At 35.9% G+C, this 22,050-nt stretch overlaps 1 protein-coding gene across 1 annotated transcript in view; it reads right to left on the bottom strand.

Moving 5' to 3' along the window:
• The window catches only part of THSD7B (thrombospondin type 1 domain containing 7B), a 908,978-nt gene that overhangs the window by 261,035 nt on the left and 625,893 nt on the right, over positions 1-22,050 (bottom strand). Inside the window, exons 13-14 of the mRNA XM_024243556.3 lie at positions 10,930-11,124; positions 4,877-5,140 (exon numbers count right to left, since the gene is read on the bottom strand). Coding sequence (XP_024099324.3) covers positions 4,877-5,140; positions 10,930-11,124 — 459 coding nt within the window. The remainder of the gene's footprint in view (positions 1-4,876; positions 5,141-10,929; positions 11,125-22,050) is intronic.

The following is a 22,050-nucleotide window of genomic DNA, read 5'->3' as shown; positions in this document are numbered from 1 at the left end:
AGTGCTTATCCACTAGTAGCAATGCAATTTCATTTCCTCTATTCCCAAACTACACATCGAGGGCAAAATAGAACAAGGTTTTCTGTGCTCTTTGTCTCTGTGTTACACAGGTGGCTTCTCTATGGATCTGCTTTTGTTATACACAGCTGTTCTACCCAAAGGGCTGTTAAAACATGTGCATACACTGCACACAAACTTCAGAATTTGTATACGGGCATATGTGTGTTGACTCTTGTCTAAACTAGCCTTTCCATTCATTCAGCCAACAGATACTGAGAGCCTGTGTGGGGCCAGAGCCTGTGACAGGTATTGGGGATGGAGAAATAAACATGATACAATCATGAATTTCAATGAATTTTCAATTTAGTAAGAGAAATAGAGATCTACATGGATTTTTCGAATAAAGTTAAATGTAGTGTTACAAAGAAACACAAGAGTGGAAGAAGGAGAAATACTTCCTGCAACGGGTAGCACCTGATCTTAACCCAGAGGATGAAGAGTCCCATGACAGGAGGAAAAAGGGCATGCCAGGTGGAGTACATCCTCATGGAAGTCCTCGAGGCTCCAGCTGAGGAGCTGCTACATGAAGAGACCAGGAAAGACTGCAAGCAGGCCCATGGCTTGGGCACATTTTCATGTCAGTATGATGGCTAATGGCTCCTGGCATGACAGATATCAGGTGGATAAGTCAAGACAGAATAGCATAACATCACCATGTGCAGAAGATAGCAAAAGGAAAGGAAAAGACGAGACATACTTTGGAGACAAAATTGCCAGAACCTGATGATTCAGTCATGTTTTCAAAAATATGTTTTGAGTGTCTATGAAATTTCTGACACTGTAGATGTTGTGGATACAGCAGTTGAAAATAAATAAAAGACATTTAAAAAAAGTTTCCACTCTCCTGGAACTTTACAATCGACTGCAAGGAGAGACAATAAGCACTCATTTCTAAAAAGTAAATATATAATGTGTCAGTTGGTGATTAAGTGCTATGAGAAAACAAAGACTGGCAAGGGAAATTGTATTGCCATGCTGGAGTACTTTTTTGTCCTGTTCTTCGAGAAAAAAAAAAAAAAAAAAAAAAAAAAAACACTGATATAAGAAATATGGTTGGAAGTGGCTCACCTCAAGAATCTTAATTTTGTCATGGGATATTTTGTTGCCCAATTTAGGTAGTCCCATCATTGGACCTGTTGTCACACAGATGAAGACGACACCATGCACTTTTGCATCAGGCAGTGATGGAACCCATTAAGCGCCAATAGCGGCTGACAGAACATAGAGACAAACTCCATTTTAAAGGTTTTTAAAAAATAAATTGCAAATTTAATATTTCTCCTCATTGTGATACTCCCAAAGCCAAGCAGACTTGGCTGTGACTATCTGTGGTTTGAGTTATCCATGGTATCCATTAGTATGGATAACTCAGAATTTATGGAGTTGTGTTCCCACAGTTATGTGTATCCAATAGGGCCCATATAGAACACATTATGCTTGACGAGGAATAATTATCCTCATGAAGAAGTCTCCCTGATGTCATTGTAGGGAATCCTGCTCATGTCTAAAATGCAAATGGGAGACAAAGTCCAAGTAAAGATTTAAAAGGGGGAAACACTTACCATTCTTATTGGGAGATCCAGATTTAGGTCATTATCCTGTGCCTCAGTTTGTCCATGATAACAATTTTTTTTTTTTTTTTTTTGAGACAGGGTCTTGCTCTGTCATCCAGGCTAGAGTGCAGTGGCACGATCTCAGCTCGCTGCAACCTCCGCCTACCGAGTTCCAGTGATTCTCCCACCTCAGCCTCCCAGGTAACTGCGATTACAGGTGCCTGCCACCACACCTGGCTAATTTTTATATTTTTAGTAGAGATGGGGTTTTGCCATGTTGGCCAGGCTGGTCTTGAACTCCTGGCCTCAAGTGATCCACCTGCCTTGGCCTCCCAAAGTTCTAGGATTACAGGCATGAGCCACTGCACCTAACCTGTAATGTAATTCTTAATAGTGAGCTAATTCATATACATATATATGTATACTTAGAGGCAGGGTCTCATTCTTTCACACAGGCTGGAGTGCAGTGACACAATCATGGCTCACTGAAGCCCTGACCTCCCACAAACTCAAGTGATCCTGCCACCTCAGTCTCCCAAATAGTTGGGACCACAGATGCATGCTACCACACCTGGCTAATTTTTTATTTTTCCTAGAGGCAAGGCCTCCCTATGTTGACCAGGCTTGTCTCAAACTCTTGGGCTCAAGCAATCCTCCCGCCTGTGCCTCCCAAAGTTCTGGGATTACAGGCATGAGCCACAGTGCCCTACCCCAATTCATAGATGGATATATATATATATACATACATACACACACTAAGTCTTTATTAGTAACCATTAAAAGATTTTTTTTCCTTTGATAGACAAGTATATGTCATATCCCTAGAGGTGACACAATAAGGTATTTTCACTTGCTATTTTTTTTAAAAAACCCTTTTTTTTGAAAATATATACAGTGAAAGTAGCTTAATACAAGTATCATAAAAGTTGTGAGGCTATAGTAAATTTTGATTAAAGCACAATATTCATTTGGTGAAAGTCTCTTAGATTCCCTAATAGCTTTTGCTATGACATTGCAAATTGGTTGAATTACAAATGTCTCCTCTTGTTTCAAGATGTTTTCATTTCTAACCTGAAATGACTATTTTCTAAATTAAAAAACCCTCCACAAATTCATGCAAAATTAGGGATGAATGATAGATAACATATAGAAAAAACGACTTGCATTTGGAATAATCTTGTCAATTCTTTCTCTAAATTACATCTTAAAATTACTCTGTATTTCTTTATTGCCACCACCCTAGTCTAACCTACCATCATGTCTTTCCTTGATTAACTACAGGGGTTTCTCAGCAGCTTCCTTCCCCCTTTTAAGACAGTCTGTAGACAGTAGTCAAAAGGGATCTTTAAAATCTCTAAATTGAATAACATTACTCACCCCACTTCCAAGCTGATGACTGCAGTTAAATTATATCCATATTCCTTGGCTTGTCTCACAAGATTCCACATACTTCTTCAACTTCACCTCACACAGCTCTCTCCTCACTCTCTACTCTCAAACCACAGGGTTTTCTTTTAATCCAAAACATCTTTCCTAGCTTTTATCTTCTGGATACCCCACTAACTAAAACAACCTTGTTATGTGCTTTGTACATCTGCCTCCTTCTTACCCTTCACATCTTAGATTTATGTCACTTCGGTGAAGGCTTCCCTAAAGTCTATCAAAAAATTTTCTTTTCAGCATCCTCAGAGCTAATCAAAACTTGAAATTCTTTTTATGTATTTGTTTTATTTCTATCCCCTACTGGACAGTAAACTCCACAAGTTTCTGACTTCCCCTTAACTGTACACTGAAGTCATAGATGTCCAGGTACATAGCAGATGGTCAATAAAAACGTTTCGTTCAAATGAATGAATAAACCAATGCACACATACAAGCTAAAAAACAAAGATTAGAGCACCTTAAAATGGGTCCATTACTTTCTTGTTATGTATTTAATGTTTCTGAAAGTCAAATCACTTAAAAAATTAATGTAGACTAATCTAGGAAGCCTATATAAAGCAATGAGAGTATTAATTTAAAAGTCATTAAATCTCATTGTATAATGATATGGGTATATCTTAAATAAAGATAGCTAGTACAATGGCAATAAAGAAGAACTATCATTTACTTAGCTTGTACATTATAATTGAATTTGATTTTCTGGTATTACTGAGAACATTTATTAGTACACAAAACCTTGATGACTAAGACCAAAATCTACTCATTTGTTTCTAGACTTGTTTATTCTTTTTAAAAAACTAATTAAAAAAAAAAAAGAAAGAAAAGCAGAGCAGGAAATTCAGACGCTCCATTGTAATGATTGGTTTCAGCCTGTTTCACCAACTTTCACCCCAGCTGTATTTAACCTCTATTTCTTTTTCCATACACCCAGATCTTTCAAATTCTCCCAGTTAAGGTTCAAAAACAGTATTTTCCCGGATTAACATCTGACAAAACTCTCTGAGATTGTCTCTTGTTTTTTTCCTACGGTTTTATTCTATTAACTTGGGTATACTTATACTTTATAGTAAAACTGTTGGTTTTTTTTTTTTTTTTTTTTTTTTTTTTGAGACAGAGTTTTGCTCTCATTGCCCAGGAAAGAGTGTAATGGCACAATCTGGGCTCACTGCAACCTCTGCCTCCCGGGTTCAAGCAATTATCCTGCTGCAGCCTCCCGAGTAGCTGGGATTACAGGCATGCACCACCAGGCCTGGCTAATTTTGTATTTTTCGTAGAGACAGGGTTTCTCCATGTTGGTCAGGCTGGTCTTGAACTCCCGAGCTCAGGCGATCCGCCTGCCTCGGCCTCTTGAAGTGTTGGGATTACAGGCATGAGCCACTGCGCCTGGCCTTTTAAAATCAACTTTTTCATTGATTTTTTTTTTTCTCAACTACATTAGAAGACACTCAAGTTCTGATGCCTTCTATGTATATGGTCAGAGCATGAAAAAACAGCATGGAACATATTTGTTTGTATTCGGCTTTGGCTTTCTCAGTGAAGTGGAGCAGCAGTGCCGACCACCAGTAAACAGGTGGCTAATAAAAAAAGGTGAATTAGAGAATGAAGTGAATCAGGGATCCAACACCATCACATTCCAGATAATCATTGAGATACAGATGTATGCATTTCATCTGTCCATATTTTACGAGAGACAATGTGTTATTGACAAAGGAGAACTAAAACAATTATTATAGAGCAGAGCTATTAATTCTAGACCTGAGACAAACCTCCCGAGCTGTGTGTGAGTGTTCTCATCTGTTACTCTCCATCCATCTCCTTACCAGAGCTGCTGCAGAAGGAGGGGTCAACAGGTCTTCCATTTTTATCAGAACAGGCTACTGCTCGAAAGCGCAGGCCTTCTCCACATTCTTTGCCGTCTCCTTGTACCCGCAGTCCTCGGTGAGGCTCCCTTCTGCCTTCTGGAAGAATGCAATCTGACCAGTTTCCATAAGGTTGGGATATAAATTCATCACAAGGACATAGTTCTGTCTCCACTACAGGGTAAAGGTCAGCATCCTGGCATTTCTCCTTCTTTCTGCTTTTCCCTGTTCCAACAAGAGACATTGAGATATTAAATGCCTATCTGCTGTTTTGTTAAAAGTCACTCACACTTTTGTATTTGTAACCTTTTAGAATATTAAATAAAATAAAGCCTTTGTTTTTTTCACTCTTTTGCCATGACAGTAAATCCTGAGACAATGGAAACAACTCCCAGAACAACTGTGAAATTCAAGTTAATTTGAAAAAAGTAGAAAATGGTTTAATGTTTGAGAGTGGCATAAAATATTAGAAGATGTTTGCTACAGCTAGAGAATTCCAGTTAATTTATTTAACATTATTTTCTCTGTAGTTTGCTGGAAGAAACATACTGATAACCCTGTCCCCATTCTCCTTGACTAATGATCTCCAGGGAACCAACAAAAGCATCTAAGTGGTTAACTCCCTCTCTTCTTAGTAGAGGTCTCTTGCAATGTGATGGACAAAGTTAAACTCATTTTGGTCTCTGCCATCAGGCAGCTCTCAAACATTTATACAAACAATAAATTGAAATAAATGATCAAGTCATACTGGATAATTTAATCAGAGAAAAAGCTCTTTCATTTTGAGAGATTCTTCTAACTTAAGTATTCTGAAATATGACTTTACCTTACCAATTCACTTTGATGGACCTGTTAGTTTTGGTCCCATCTCTGAGTAAGACAATGCATGTCATTTTTCACAGCTGTAAACACTTGGTAATCATGTTTAGTGGATTCTAAATCGGCCTGTAACTTGATTCAACTTTGCTGTCAACACAATTCCTCTGGATTACTAAAAATTTTCCTAGATCTAATAATTCCACCTTTTGTTTTCTCATTAGTGAGTCATTAGCTAGAGTCATGGCTGGTTATAAAATATATAGGCAGTTTTATTGGTCTATTTTCTGTGTTTATGGCTGTTCTGAAATGCCTGATACAAGCTGATGCATGGGCTACTTTCTCATTGCCACATGTTTTGCATTACATACAATTCTAGAGTTGCTGATGGGATGATTGGCTCTACGGTCTGCCATGATGCGTATGTTTGCAATAAATAAGAATTTCTAAGCTGGGCATGGTGGCTCACACCTGTAATCCGAGCACTTTGGGAGGCCACTGGGGGAGGATTACTTGAGATCAGGAGTTCGAGACCAGCCTGGCCAACATAGTGAAACCCCATCTCTGCTAAAAATACAAAAATTAGTCAGGTGTGGTGGCACGTGCCTGTAATCCCAGCTACTCAGGAGGCAGAGGTAGGAGAATCACTTGAACCGAGGAGGCGGAGGTTGCAGTGAGCTAAGATCGCATTACTGCACTCTAGCCTGGGCAACAGAGCAAGACGCTGTCTCAAAAAAGAAAAAAAAAAAAAAGAATTTCTGCAGGACCTGAAGTTGAGCTGGTAGTAGATTCAGCTATACTTCTGATAGAAGGTGTTCACTTGCCTCTACCATTAGGACACTAGAATAAGTTTGAAAAGCACAGCTTCCATCACAGCCACGAAAATTTACTGGCTGAGAGATATATCAATAATTAGTGAGTGCCTCCTTCCTATTAGCATTTAGCAGATTCGAGACCCCCCTTTTTTCAAACTTCCATAAAATATTGTTGAGTCTCTCAATCTTCATCTCTTCAGTTTCATTTCTCTTCTAAACCCACTTAACCCTGGATTCTGTCTACATATTTCTGGAAACCACTGTTATGAAGCAACAAACAAACAACAACAAAAACAAGAAACAAAGCCAAAGTCCTGGAATCTTTTATTCCTTATCTTTCAGGTCTAATCACTCAATGATAGTTCAGAGTATTGACTACACTTTCATTCTTGAAATATTCTTTCCAAGTTCCATCGTAACATATCTTTTTGTTCCTCACCCTCACCCCATGCCCCCACCTCTCTCTTGCCATATATTATTTATTTTTACTTGGTGAACTATTCCTCTTCTCTACCTCCCTTAAACTGATGGGGTTCCCCAAGGCACCATCTTAGGTTCGTCTCTCTTCTGATCCATTTGAAGAGTGTTAATTATCATACGTATTTCTTCAATTTTAAATGACTGTCTTCATCCAAGATTTCTTGCTCAAGCTTCCAATCCATAGACTGAAAAATCTACATCTAAAGAACCAATCACACTCATTCTCTTTACATCACAATGTTTCTTTCTCCTCTGTTTCTGAATTCTACCAATATCACCAAGTTAAAAGTTGGAATGCCCTGAATTATTCTGTTGAACCCCCTACATCTGATTAATGACAAAAGTATATCACCTCAAATGCATAAAGATTCATCGCATCAGTCCATTTGTTTCCATTCCAATGGATGTCACCCATATTTAGCCCCACCTGCAAATCTCCAGCGGAAATTACAGCAGATTCCTCCAAGATCTTGTTGCTGTCATACCTCACTACCTTCGATCTTTCCACCACATTGCAGTCAGAACCAGCTTTCAAAGTACAAATCTGATCAAATCACTGGTCTACTGAAAACTCTGCAATGGCTTACCATAGCACAGAATGAAACCTAGACTCCTCCCCTAGGGTCATCAAGGACCTATATGATTTGTACCCATTTGTATCTGCCTCTAGCCTACATTGTACCACTCTGCCTCTAGCATGTTACGATACAGTCATAGTGAGCCTCTTTCAGTTCCTAGAAATTACTTATTTTGCTTCTGGCCTTTGTGTGTTTACTCCAGAAATTTCCACAGTTTCTACCCTCCTTCCTTAGGTTAGCTAATGCCTACTTCTCCTTCAGATCAAAACTCATGGGTTACTACCTCCAGAAAACCATCCTTGAACATGGAAGAATGGTTAGAGAAATGCAATGTTGCTGGCTTTGAAGATGGAGGGAGGGGAACATGAGCCAAGGATGTGCACAGCCTCTACAAGCTTGAAAATGAAAGGAAACAATTGTCCCCTGAAGCCTCCAGAAAGAAATGCAGCCTTACCAACATCTCATCTTTATTTAGATCTGTGAAACACTACAGATCTGTAAAATAATAAATCTGTGCTGCTTTAAGCCAGCAATGTTGTGGTAATTTGTTACAATAGGATTTGTTTGAATACCACTCCCAATACAACAGCTACTATAGCAGAAGCTATACTGTAATTATCTCCAGTAAAAATCTCACCATATCTCCAATTAGATTGCAAGCTCTGTTAAGTGAAGATCACGTCTATTGATTCTCTTGTGGTATTACCAAGGTCTAGCACACATAAGTGGTAAACAAAAAAAATTCATTGAATAATTGAGAAAAGGAAGTTGTAAAAAAAAGAAAAAGATAAAGATAAAGGAGAAGGAGGAAGGAGAAAAAAAGAGAAAGAGAGGGAGGAGGAGAAAAAAAGAAAAATAATGTTCATCTACAAGGTGACCAGAAGTTACTAGCAGAACAAATATTCTGTACAAATATATGCTGCCTCTATGTTTATGATATCCTTCTTAATTACATAGCATCACTGTTTGATGAAGGATTTAAGGAACTTAATGCAGAAATGGTTGTCACAATAAGAAACAAACTATCAGTGATCCTTTGATTATATACTAATCAAAATCAGCATTAACCTTTGGATTCAGAACAAGTTAATATTAAAAATCAATCCCTAGTACAATTCTAAAGACTTTTTCTTCCTTAAGTCAGAATATGTACTAGTTATCTAGTTATTCTAAATAAATATTTATATATTATATCTCATATAATATATATAAAACCTGGACAGGTTTTCTATCTAATAAACAGAATATTTTTGGCATTCTATAAACAATTGCTTTAAATACTATAGAGTTTAAAACCTGTGATGACATAGTTTGGGTACAAAATACAGAACGCTCAGTGAATTAAAGCCTCTTGTTACAAATGGACAAAAGAAAGTTAAATATCCTGTATGGCCCCATATTCAATGAAGTGGCTTGTATTTATGTTTGTTTATATGTTTCAGTGTGTGTGTTTATGTTAAAGAGAGAAAGAATCACATGGCTTTGGAGTTTGAGTCCAAGGCTTTCAGCAGCATTCATGTTAGAGACTGTTTATTGCATTTACTACCAAATTACTTAGGGATAACAAAATACAAGCATTAGTTTCATGACAATAAAAATAAGTCTTGAAAAGTGAAAATATTTCAATTCATTAGTGGGATTTTTTTCCAACAGTGATATTAAATGATTCATTTTACTGTTTTTTTTTTAAAAAAAAAAACTCATGTATTTCATGAAATTGCTAACTTGTTTTGGTGCCACGTAGACATAAAGATACACAAAGGCCAATTAGCCACCTGAAAGTACAGCAGTTAATAATTTAGAAAAGAAATTTCAAACAGTCTTTTAGTATGAGTAATTTTTAGAGTTTACAGAAAAAATGTATAGCTATTCTTCAATATTTATATAAAAGGAACATTTTAAATAAAAGTCAAATTCATTAGAGTTTTAACAATTCATAACATAAATACTGCTGGTTGTAAAATGAATAAATATCCTAGGATTTTCAATATTTTCCATTTTCATTATGTAGGTGTAAACTATCATGAATAAACTTTCAAGAAAAAAGAAAAAAACTGGCCACTAATTAAAAACTTCCCTTCCCTCTACAGGAAATTCTCTCTCATCTCAAGTATATAAAGAGTTGCCAGAGTAATGGCTTCCAATGTATTATGTTTGTACAGGCAAACAAAGTTTCATTCATTGGCCCCTGAACTTCAACTATTCCTGTCACATACATTCTATCTCATTGTGTTGTTTTTCTATGAGAAATTTATTGTATCTTAGAAACAAGCAATGTTGCATAAAATTATGTGGCACAAATTTTTGTGGAAGATAGGGCACGAAGTACAGCATTTCTTGTTTGGTGTTTCTGTTTATGGTTATGCATTTCACCTACACTTACAAATGGACTCCCAGTTTGTTTGCAGAAATCCTGTTAAAGGCTCTAGCAGATTACTTAAATCCATAATGGTGATTTAAATTCAAAATGTGATCAGGTAAGCAATGCATTCAGACAAAAGGGTCTTGAAACCAACAGAATTAGCCCTTCAACTGCTCATGAAAACAAATGGCCATCTGTGCTTAATTCTTCAATGTCAACACCAATTTCATTATCTCAGTGATTATTTTGGCATTTTCCTTTGGTTCTTCATTTTCTGCTTATACAAACACATAAGAAGTTAAGATAAGTTGTGGTATATTTATCTAGGCACGTAGTAAAATATACTATTGCATCAATTATTTGCATACTGCAGGCAAAAATTGCCCCAGGAATTCAATTAAACAATTAGTTGCTTTAATTCCCATTAAATTTTTGCAGCTGAAAACAGAACTCATAATTAATAATATACCACAAAAGCAGAATCAGTATATGTAATTTGATTTTTGCCTTACACTAGTAAAATTTTAAAATGTCAAATTGCTTATAAGATAATGGAAAAAGACAATGATGTCAGTTAGACCTGTTTTTGATAATCTTTCCAAATCAGTGATTGCCTTCAAGCTCACTGAGATCCTGGCATGATAGCACATGACAAACTTTGCCATTACCTACTCAAAAGAAGTTGGTGAATAAAATGCCTTTTATGACTACAAAGATTATAAAACTATAGAGAGAGAAACTTGATAGCTATAAAACAGTTCACATCTTTCATTCATTTCGCAAATATTAATTGAGTACATGTTATGTATCAGGCATTGTTCTGAGTTTGAGGGTATGTACTAAGGAATGGAGAGAGAGGAAGAGACCTGATGCAAATTCCTGTCCTTTGGACCTCATATTCTACACAAAAGATCCAGAGATGTTCAGCTTGCCTGATGCTAAAGAGTAAAATGCACACTATACCTGTGAGCTGTCGCCGCCTACTTTTTGTGGCTTCACAGTTCGTGGAGCAGGGCGTAAACTTGGACCAAGCAGTGAAGGTGCAGTCTTCTCGACATGGGACCGTGCATTCTTGCACAAGGGGAGGCATGCCATTTGTCTGCTTGAGGCATTCCATCATTTCTGCTGACTGGTTGTCATCAGAGATGCATGAGACAGCTGAAAAAAAGCATGAAATCTTTTGTTATTATTTTGATTAAATCAGTCAGCTGCTGGTTCTTTGACAAGACAGCAGAATCCCCCAATGTTTAAAAACTTGGGTTTCACAAATGGTGCAAATGGTGTTCAACATAGCTAACCTTATTTCTCTCTGGAAATTAAATTTTTATTGTTGCCATTGGAGGTATTTGAGGATTTAATTGGTTTCATTATTAATCCAAACCCTGCATTGACAGCAACCAAAATAACTTCCAGTAATTTATTGTACTTCCTGCTCCTCAGCATCTAATCTCTAGAGATGATATAAAACTAAGAAAGGGAAACTATAAGAGTAAGATGAGAACACAAAAAGGACGAAACCACTTTTAAAAAATCACACAGACTCCTCCTAGATGTCATTTTTTTTTTTTTTTTTTTGCTTGTTTAGATGGCACTTACAGAAGTAGACCTACACAGTCAGTATTTTCAAAGGAATTTCTGCTGTCTGTAAATAAACATTTTTCTCCTTATTAATTTTTAGGGACCAGTTAAAATTTTTATTTTTTTCAAGCACAAGCATAATCTATTTAGATCATTTCCATTGCAAATAGATTTTATTTTTTAAATTTTATTTTTCCATAAGTTATTGGGGTACAGGTGGTATTTGGTTACATAAATTCTTTAGTGGAGATGAGTGAGAATCATCACCTGAGCAGTATACACTGCACCATATTTGTTGTCTTTTATCCCTCACCCCCCTCCCACTGTTCCCACCAAGTCCCCAAACTTCATTGTATCATTCTTATGCCTTTGCATCCTCAAAGCTTAGCTCCCACATATCAGTGAGAGCATACGATGTTTGGTTTTCCATTCCTGAGTTACTTCACTTAGAATAATGGCCTCTAATCTCATCCAGGTCACTGCAAATGCTGTTAATTCATTCCTTTTTATGGCTGAGTAATATTCCATCATATATATAAAATATATCTATACTATATATGATCATATATATGATCATATATATATAGTATGTGTGTGTATATATATAGTATGTGTGTATATATATAGTGTGTGAATATATATAGTATGTGTGTGTATATATATAGTGTGTGTGTGTGTGTGTGTGTATATATATCTATCTCAGAGTTTCTTTATCTACTCATTGATTGATGGGCTTTTGGGTGGGTTCCACGATTTTCCTATTGTGACTTGTGCTGCTATAAACATGCATGTGCAAGTATCTTTTCTGAATAATGACTTCTTTTCCTCCGGGTAGATACCAAGTAGTGGGATTGATGGATCAAATGGTAATTCTACTTTTAGTTCTTTATAGCTTTTTTAGTTCTTTATAGCTTTTCAAAGTTTCTCTCATGCACTTTTTCAACTAGGAACTCTCTAGTCATTCCTTAAAATAATAATCATGAGGTAACCCATTTCTAAAATTTTGCTTAAATTTTTACTGAATTCTCTGGACTAATGCCATTTATTTTGTTTTATTTTATTTTTGAATGAATGCACAATATTTTGGTTCATCTTTTTCACTCTGGTTAATTATAGACTCTCAAAGAATATACATTTATATTCTCTAGATCAACATTTCTCAATCTTGGCACTACTGAAAATTTAGATTGGACAGTATTTTTTGTGGGTGTGTAAATGGGTGTTGTGCATGGTGAGATATGTAGCAGCATCTCTGGCCTCTACCCATTAGATGCCAGTAGCATCCACCCCTCTTAAGTGGTGACAATCAAAACTCTCTCCAGGCATTGCCAAATGTTCCCTTGGGGGCAAAATTGCCCCAGTTGAAAACACCTCTTCTAATTCCTAACCATGGATGTGTATGTGAATACACAGATTCCATGGTACCACTTCAAATCTTCCATATCAACATCTCTGGGTGAGAAACCAGGGAATATCTTTGTGTTTAAATGGCCCACGTAATTCTTGTCTACCCTGTCTACTGACTACCCATATTTGGCATGATGCCTTAGACATGCTTTGTGTTAATGGATATTTGCTGAATTCATCATTCTAAAGAAATCATAGTTTAGGATCACTTTTTTTACAGTTCTTTAAAATCTGCTATGTGAAAGGAACAAAAAGACCACAGCTTAGGATCATGTTGTTAAAAACTTTTTACATAAACTTCTCTTATGCAGGGTAAGTGTACATATGGGCTCCTTTCAGATGCCCATTCTTCTTATATTCTGAATTCAGTTCTTTATTCTGAGCACATCAGATAATATGTCTGTCTGAACACCATAAATCTATCTTTTTTTATTTTTATTTTTTATTTTTTTTAGAACTGGTGAAAGCCAAACCCATCTAATGCTTTAGAACCAAGGAATTAGCTAAGATGACAATGGATGCACACACAATACTTTCCAGTTTGTACATCTGCTCTGTGGCAGGTGGAGCTATTCATTCATTCTGAATATTTTTTGTTTTTGTTTTTATCCACGTCGCAGGAACAAAATCCATCACACATCAAGCCAACATCACCTGCATTTTCTTTGTTGGGAATATTGCAGCCATTAATGATGAATACAGCAAGACATTTTATCTCAAGTAGGGTACAAGCAAATGTTCTTTGAATTGCTTGTTTAGATAACCAATTTAGAGTTAATTTAGAGAACTTTTATCTTGCCAAGTTAATTTTTTTTCCAAAATGACAATGCACTGAATAACATGAAGACACATTTTAAATACTTTCAGAAGCATTGCTATGTGAAATTTAAACCTTTTTTTTTTTTTTTTTTTTTGAGATGGAGTTTCGCTTCATTGCACAGGCTAGAGTGCAGTGATGCGATCTCAGCTCACTGCAACCTCCGCCTGCTGGGTTCATGCAATTCTCATGCCTCAGCCTCCAGAGTAGCTGGGAGTACAACTGTCCACCATGCCCAGCTAAGTTTTTGGTATTTTTAGTAGAGATGGGGTTTCATCATGTTGGCCAGGCTGGTCTCAAACTCTTGACCTCAAGTAATCTGTGCACCTCTACCTCCCAAAGTGCTGGGATTGCAGGTGTGAGCCACCAGGTGCTTGACGTATATAAATAACATTTTTTCAATTATAATAAATTATTTTAGAATATTTTATTCACATAATTTCTTTTGAATATGTTCATAATTTAAAAACTATGATAAACCAAATTGAATGATGTTTTCAAGTTCTAGAAACTATCTAAATTAGAATGCACTGCATTTACAGAGATCGATATCGAACTTTTCAAATTAATAAAGGAAAGCATAAGAAATTAAGAAAGAATAGCTATAGAGTAGGGTGGAATTCACACATATTGTAGTCAAATGGCAATAATTGAAAATTTCAAGTCTAAACAACGAGCTATGTGAACTAAGTAAGTTATTTAATTCTTCATGCCCTAGTATTTTCATCTTTAAAATGAGTATCCCAAGACTATAACAGTCTAGTGAGAATTCTTAAAACAATGTCTCACACTAAGGAGCTTGATAAATGCTATTAAATATTACTATCCTTTATATTTGTTTTTAAATAAAGCAGGCTGATCATTTTCCAAGCAAGTATATGTACACACGTTCTCCTCACCATGCCTCATTTGTTTCTTGGTCATCCTTAGTATGTGAAGAATAAAGGTAAGGAGAAAATACTTTTGCATCTTCGCCGGATTTGGTGCTAGATTTGTAAGCATCAGTGAACCAATAGCTCAGATATGGTGAAGACACATTCACTGAATTAACAGGGCTGTGTAGAGCAAATCAGTTTGTTTTTCTTTATCAATTGGTATTGTAAAGTAGTTTAATGGAGGCATTTGGGTTTTCTAAATGCCACCAAATGCATGCAAAGTTAGGACATGATGTTTGACAGCACCCACATTAGCCTGAAGACCACAGCTCTCTTAATGATAACCCAAGGATGAAGGCCATTGAAAAACTGCAGAGTTGAAGGAAAAAAAAGAAAGAAAAAACTCAACAGCTACAGATCATGCAATCATCAGTTCAGACCAGGAATTAGTTTTCAGGTGTCTTCTAGTTCAGAATTCTAATTTATTTTCAAGTGTGAAAAGATCACTGGAAATGAAAACACTAAAAAGTTAAATGAAACATTTCCTTGTTGGGAATGTTCTAGTATAAAAGTAATCATTTTATTCATAAACATTAATTGAATTACTGTGTATTGAATTATACTAGAGGGTATGAAAATACTAAAGAAATAGCAAGCAGGAAGGCTGCAGGACTGGAAAATCAGCAAAGCGCACAAAACAAACACACAAAGGAAATTAGAAAAGAAGACATTTAGCATAAATGGGGATAATAAGTAACCACAGGTACAACCCAATTCAGAGGTCCCTTCCATTGCACAACTCCTGGGGAAAGAAATTTTAAAAACATATTAATTATACATTACCTACAATATAATTCTGGGGCCAATATTAAAGATATATAGTGTCTTTAAATCAGAGAACATTTCTGAGGATTAAATCAGAAGTAGAAATCTACGGATAAAACTGTAGGCTTTAAGATCCCACTCCTGCTGGCCAAGGCTGAAGCACTGGGACTACTTCTACTTCACTGTGCTAACTCTTTGGCATGTCAGCGGTTGCCCCTAAGCCATTCAACCAGGGGCCTGAGGACTGCCCCACCACTTCCATCAGGGCTGGCAAATGCACCTGCCACTAGTGGGCCTGAGTACAGGCTTGCACTATCTAGCTCCACCTACCTTCTTCCCCTGCTCCAGGACACAGCACAGGATCCAGGCCCCTGGGGTTCCATAGCCCAATCCACCATGTGAGACATCTGAGCACTTCTTCCAGGAAAGAGAGGTTGGGCATAAATCCTACCACTATCACTGCAGCTGGCTCTAACCTGCAAAAGTCACCTACTGGTCTGAAGGCAAGCCCACACAGCCCATTAAAACAATTCCTAACACAAAAATCACAGTGATAAGGAAGAAGAAAAGCTTCTCATGACCACTGCCATCCCTCATTGCTTATGCCACCCCAGCTGCCCAAGAGGTCATGAGCCTGCTCATCCACCCAGTGTACCACTACTACAACTGCATTCAAGGAAGCTACCACACTAAAGCTATTTATAGCCAGGGGAATCATAGAGTCTTTGCCACGACATGTACCCAGAAGCAAAGCCAAATGACCCTACCCAACCATCATAGCCATATCTTCAAGAAAAAAGTGCTCCTCCCAATAAAAGTAAATTCACAAATAAGAAGCTACTGTTGCTCTAGATATGCAGAAATCAATGCAAACATACAAAAAGCATGGAAGAAAAAACAAGGTATTATGACACCCTCAAAGAAACATAGTAATCCTCCACCAGCAATAGATGCTAGCTAAAAAGAAATTCTCAAAATGCCAGATAATTAAAAGTACATGTTTTAGAGAAGCCCAATGCAAGAGATGCAAAAGAAATCAGAAAACCAATTTAGGATATGAATGACAAAAACTAAGACAAAAAAATTAGAAAATCAATTTAGGATATGAATGAAAAAATCACCAAGGTGATAGATATATTTATTTTAAAAAAACCAGAAATAATAGATCTGAAAAGTTCACTGAAGAAATTTCAAAATACATTAAAAATGTTAATAGTAGATTAGAGCCAGTAAAAGATCTCAGGACCTGAAGACACATCATTTGAAATAATCTAGTCAGACAAAAATAAAGAGAAAATAATATAAATAATGAACAAAGCATTTAAGATGTTTGGAACTATGTAAACTGAATGAACTTAAGAGTTATCAGTATTTCTGAGGGAGAGGAAAAACAAAGAAGTTTAGAAACCTTATTTAAGGAAATAATTGATGAAAACATCCTTATTCTAGCTAGTGATTTAGATATTCAGATACAGAAGTCCCAGCAATCCTCAAATACACTGCAAAAAAAAAAAAAAATCACCCTGATCATATCATCATCAGACTGTCTAAAGTCAAAAAGAAGAAAAGAATTTTTAAAGCAGCAAGATAAAAGTGCCTAGTCATCTTTAAAGGAAACTCCATCAGACTAACAGCAGATTTCTCAGCAGAATACTCACAGGCCAGAAGAGAATGGGAAGGTGTTTATAAACTGCTGAAAGAGGCTAAGTGTCATTCCTCATGCTTGTAATCCCAGCACTTTCAGAGGCCAAGGCTGGGAGATCATTTGAGGTCAGGAGTTCGAGACAAGCTTGGCCAACGTGGTGAAACCCCATCTCTACTAAAAATACAAAAATTAGCCAGGCGTGGTGGTGCATACCTGTAATCCCAGCTATTCAGGGGGCTGAGGTGGGAAAATCGCTTGAACCCAGGAGGCGGGTGCTGCAGTGAGCCAAGGTTGCACCACTGCACTCCTACCTGGGCAACAGAGCAAGACTTCGTGTTAAAAAAAAAAAAAAAAAAAAAAACTGAAAGAAAAAACGTGCAGCCAAGAATTTTATACCTAGTGAGATCAAGCTCCATAAATAGAGAAAAATAAAGTCTTTCCCAAATAAGCAAATATTGAAGAAACTCGTTACTGTCAGACTGGTCCTACAAAAAATCTTTAGGAGTCCTAAACATGGAAATGAAAGGTTGATATTTACCACCATAAAAACATAAAAAGTATAAAACTCACAGGTCTTATAAAATAATCACACAAAGAAGGAAGAGAAAGGAATCTAATGGCAACCCAACAGAATTTCACCTAAAGACAATTTCACCTAAAGACAAATATGACAGGAGCAAAACCTCACATGTAAGTATTAATTTGAATGTAAACAGATTAAATTTACACTCCTTTTAAAAGACATAGATGGATTAAATTTATGCTCCTCCTAAAATATATAGATAAGCAGAATGAGAAAAAGAAAAGATGATCCAACCATATATTGCTTATAAAAAACTAACTTTCTCTCTAAAGACACATATGGACAGAAAGAAAAGAGGTGGAAAAGATATTCCATGCAAACAGAAACCAAAAGGGAGCAGAGTAGCTATATCAGATAAAATAGACTTTAAATAAAAAACAGTTTATGAAAAGACAAAAATGATCACTATACAATGATAAAAGGATCAGTTCAGTAAGAGGATATAACAATTCTAAATATATATGTACCCAACACCGGAACACCCAGATTCATAAAATAAATATTACTAGAACTCCAGAAAGAAAGAGACAGCAATACAATAATAGTAGGGGATTTAAACATCCTACTCACAGCATTAGACAGATCATTAAGACAGAAAAGCAACAAAAAACAATGAATGTGAATTGGACTTTAGACTAAATGAACCTAGCAGAAATTTACAGAACATTCTACCTAAATGCACCAAATGCAGAATACGCATTCTTACCAGGGCATGGAACATTCTCTAGGACAGACCACATTGTAGGCTGAAAATAAGCCTCAACAAATTTTTAGAAATCGAAATCATATCAAGTATCTTCTCAAGCCATAGCAGAATAAAACTAGAAATTGGTAACAAGAGGAACTTTGGAAACTATACAAATATGTGGCAATTAAACAACATATTCCTAAATGATCACTGGGTCAAGGAAGAAATTAAGATAGAAACTTAAACCATTTTTGAAACAAATAAAAATGGAAACACAACATACCAAAACTTGTTGGGTACAGAAAAGTAGTGCTAAGAGAAGTTTACAGCATTAAATGCCCACATCAAGAAAGTATAAAGATCACAAATTTAAAAACTAATATTCCATCTCAAGGAACTAGAAAAGCAAGAACAAACCAAACCTAATGTTAACAGAAGAAAAGAAATAAAAAGATCAGAGCAGAACTAAATAAAATAGAGTCAAAAGTAACAAAAAATACAGCAAAAGATTAACAAGAAAAGAAGTTTTTTTTTTTTTTTTTTTCAGACTGAATCTCACTCTGTTGTCCAGTCTGGAGTACAGTGGCACGATCTCAGCTCACCACAACCTCTGCCTCCTGGGTTCAAGTGATTCTCCTGCCTCAGCCTCCCAATAGATGGGAACACAGGCACGTGCTACCATGCCAGGCTAATTTTTGTATTTTCAGTAGAGACAGGGTTTCACTATGTTGGCCAGGCTGGTCTCGAATCCCTGACCCTTGTGATCTGCCCGCCTTGGCCTCATAAAATGCTGAGATTACAGGCATGAGCCACCATGCCTGGCCTGTTCTTTAAAAAGACAAAAAAAAAAAAAAAAAAAAAAAAAAAACTGATAAACCACTAGCTGAACAAACCAAGAAGAAAGAAGATCCAAATAAACATAATCAGAAATGAAAAAAGGAATATAACAACTGATACCACAGAAATACAAAAGATAAACAGAGACTATTAAGAAAAAACTATATGCTCACGAACGAGAAAACTGAGAGAAAATGGATTAATTCCTGAAACATACAACCTCTCAAAATGAAACCAAGAACAAACAGAAATCCTGAACAGACTAATAAGAAATAGTGAGTTTGAAGCAGTAATATAAAGTCTCCCAACAACAACAAAAAGCCCAGGATCAGATGGATTCACAGATGAGTTTCACCAAACATATGAAGAACTGATATTAATCCTCCTGAATACAACAACAACAACAACAACAACACACACACACCCCATACCACACTACAAATATCCCTGGTGAACATAGATGCAAAAATCCTCATCAAAATGCAAGCAAATGAAATCCAGTATCACATCAAAAAATACACCATGATCAAGTGGGTTTCTTGCTAGGGATGCAAAAATGGTTCAACATATGCAAATCAACAAATGTCATACAGCACATAAAGAGAATTTAAGACAAAAACTACTTGATCATCTCAATAGACAGAAATAACATTTGATAAATCTAGCATCCCTTCATAATAAAAACTCTCAACACATTAGGCACAGATGGAACATACCTCAAAATAATAAAGACCATGTATGACAAACTGACAGCTAACATCATACTAAATGGAGAAAAGTTAAAAGCATTTCCTCTAAGAACTAGAACAAGACAAGGATATCCACTTTTACTACTTTTATTCAACGTAGTACTGGAAGTCCTAGACAGAGAAATCAGGCAAGAGAAAAAAATGAAAGGCATCCAAATTGAAAAAGATGTCAAATTGTTTCTCTTTGCAGATGACATGATTTTATATTTTGAAAAACATAAAGATTCTATTTAAAAAACTTAGATCTGATATATAAATCTAATGAAGTTGTAGAATATAAAATCAATATACAGAAATCAGTAGCATTTCTATATACCAATAATGAACTGGCTGAAACATAATCAAGAAGGCAATCCTATTTATAATTCCTACAAAAAAATTCTAAAAATAAATTTAACCAAGGAGGTGAACTAACTCTATAAGAAAAACTATAAAACAATGATGAAAGAAACGGAAGAGAACACAAATGGAAAGACATCCCACGCTCATGACCAAAAGAATTAACATTGTAAGAATGACCATACTACCCAAAGCAATCTGCTGATTCAATGCAATCCCTATCGAAATACCAACATCATTTTTTTCACAGAAATAGAAAGGGTAATCCTAAAATTTGTGTGGAGCTCAAAAGAGCCAGTTTAGCCGAAGCAATCCTGAACAAAAAGAACAAAGCTGGAAGCATCGCACTACCTGACTTCAAAACCCCAAACATCATCTAATTGGTATAAAAACAGAAACACACACTAATGAAACAGAATAGAGAATCTAGAAATAAGTTCATGTATTTACAGCCAATAGATTTTTGACAAAGATACTGATAACATACATTGGTGAAAAGGAACCCTTTTAAATAAATTGTGCTGGACAACTGAATATCCATATGCAGATGAATAAAAATAGACATTGTGTCTCTCACTATGTACAAAAAGCAACTCAAAATTGTTTAAAACCTAAGCATAAGATGCAAAAGTATAAAAATACTAGATGAAAACCTAGGGAAAACTTTTCTAGACATGGGTCTAGGCAAAGATTTTATGGGTAAGACCTCAAAAGCATGAACGAGAAAAATGAAAATAAACAAATGCGACTATATTAAAATAAAAAGTTTCTGCACAGCAAAGAAAACAATCAAGAGTGAAGAGACAGTCTGTTGAATGGAAGCAAATATTTGCAAACTATCCATCTGACAAGAGACTAATATCCAGAATATAGAAGGAACTCAAACAACTGAACAGCAAAAAAAAAAAAAAAAAAAAAAAAAAAAAAAATCACATTAAGAAGTGGGCAAACTATCTGAAAGGACATTTCTCAAATAAAGACAAACAATTGGCCAAGAGGTATATTGAAAAATAGTTAACATCACTTATCATTAGGGAAACTCAAAACCACAATGAGATATCATCTTATGCTAGTTAGAAAAAAAACTCTCTCTCTATATATATATATAATTTTGTCATATATATTATTTTGTCATATATATATATAAATATATATATATATGGCAGATATATGGTGAGATCCTGGTGAGGGTGCAGAGAAGAGGGAACTCTTATACACTGTTAGTGGTAATGTAAATTAATACAGCCACTAAGGAAAACAGTATGGAGATTTCTCAATAAGCTAAAAACAGAATTACTATATGACCCAGAAATTCCATTATTGGGTATTTATCCAAAGGATAGAAAATCAGTATATCACCTCCATGTTTACTGCAGCCCCCATGTTTATTGCAGCAATATTCACAATTGCAAAGATATGGAATCAACATAAGTACATCAATGAATAATGGATAAAGAAAATGTGGTATATATACACAATAGAATACTGCTCACTCATAAAAATATAATTAAATCTTCTCATTTGCAGCAACATGGTTGGAACTGAAGGTTGTTATGTTAAGTGAAATAAGCCAGGTGCAGAAAGACAAATAATGCATTTTCTTACTCATGTAGGTGCTAAATAAGCTGATCTTATGGAGGTATGTAGTAGAATGAGAGTTACCAGACGATGGGAAGGATACGTGTGGGGGTGAGGAGGATGAAGAGAGGTTGGTTAATGGGTACAAACATATAGTTAGATA

Source organism: Pongo abelii, chromosome 11 (genome assembly GCF_028885655.2).
Source record: "Pongo abelii isolate AG06213 chromosome 11, NHGRI_mPonAbe1-v2.0_pri, whole genome shotgun sequence".
NCBI lineage: Eukaryota > Metazoa > Chordata > Mammalia > Primates > Hominidae > Pongo > Pongo abelii.
The sequence above is the reverse complement of the archived record's forward strand: the minus strand, read 5'-3'. Positions and strand labels throughout refer to the sequence as shown.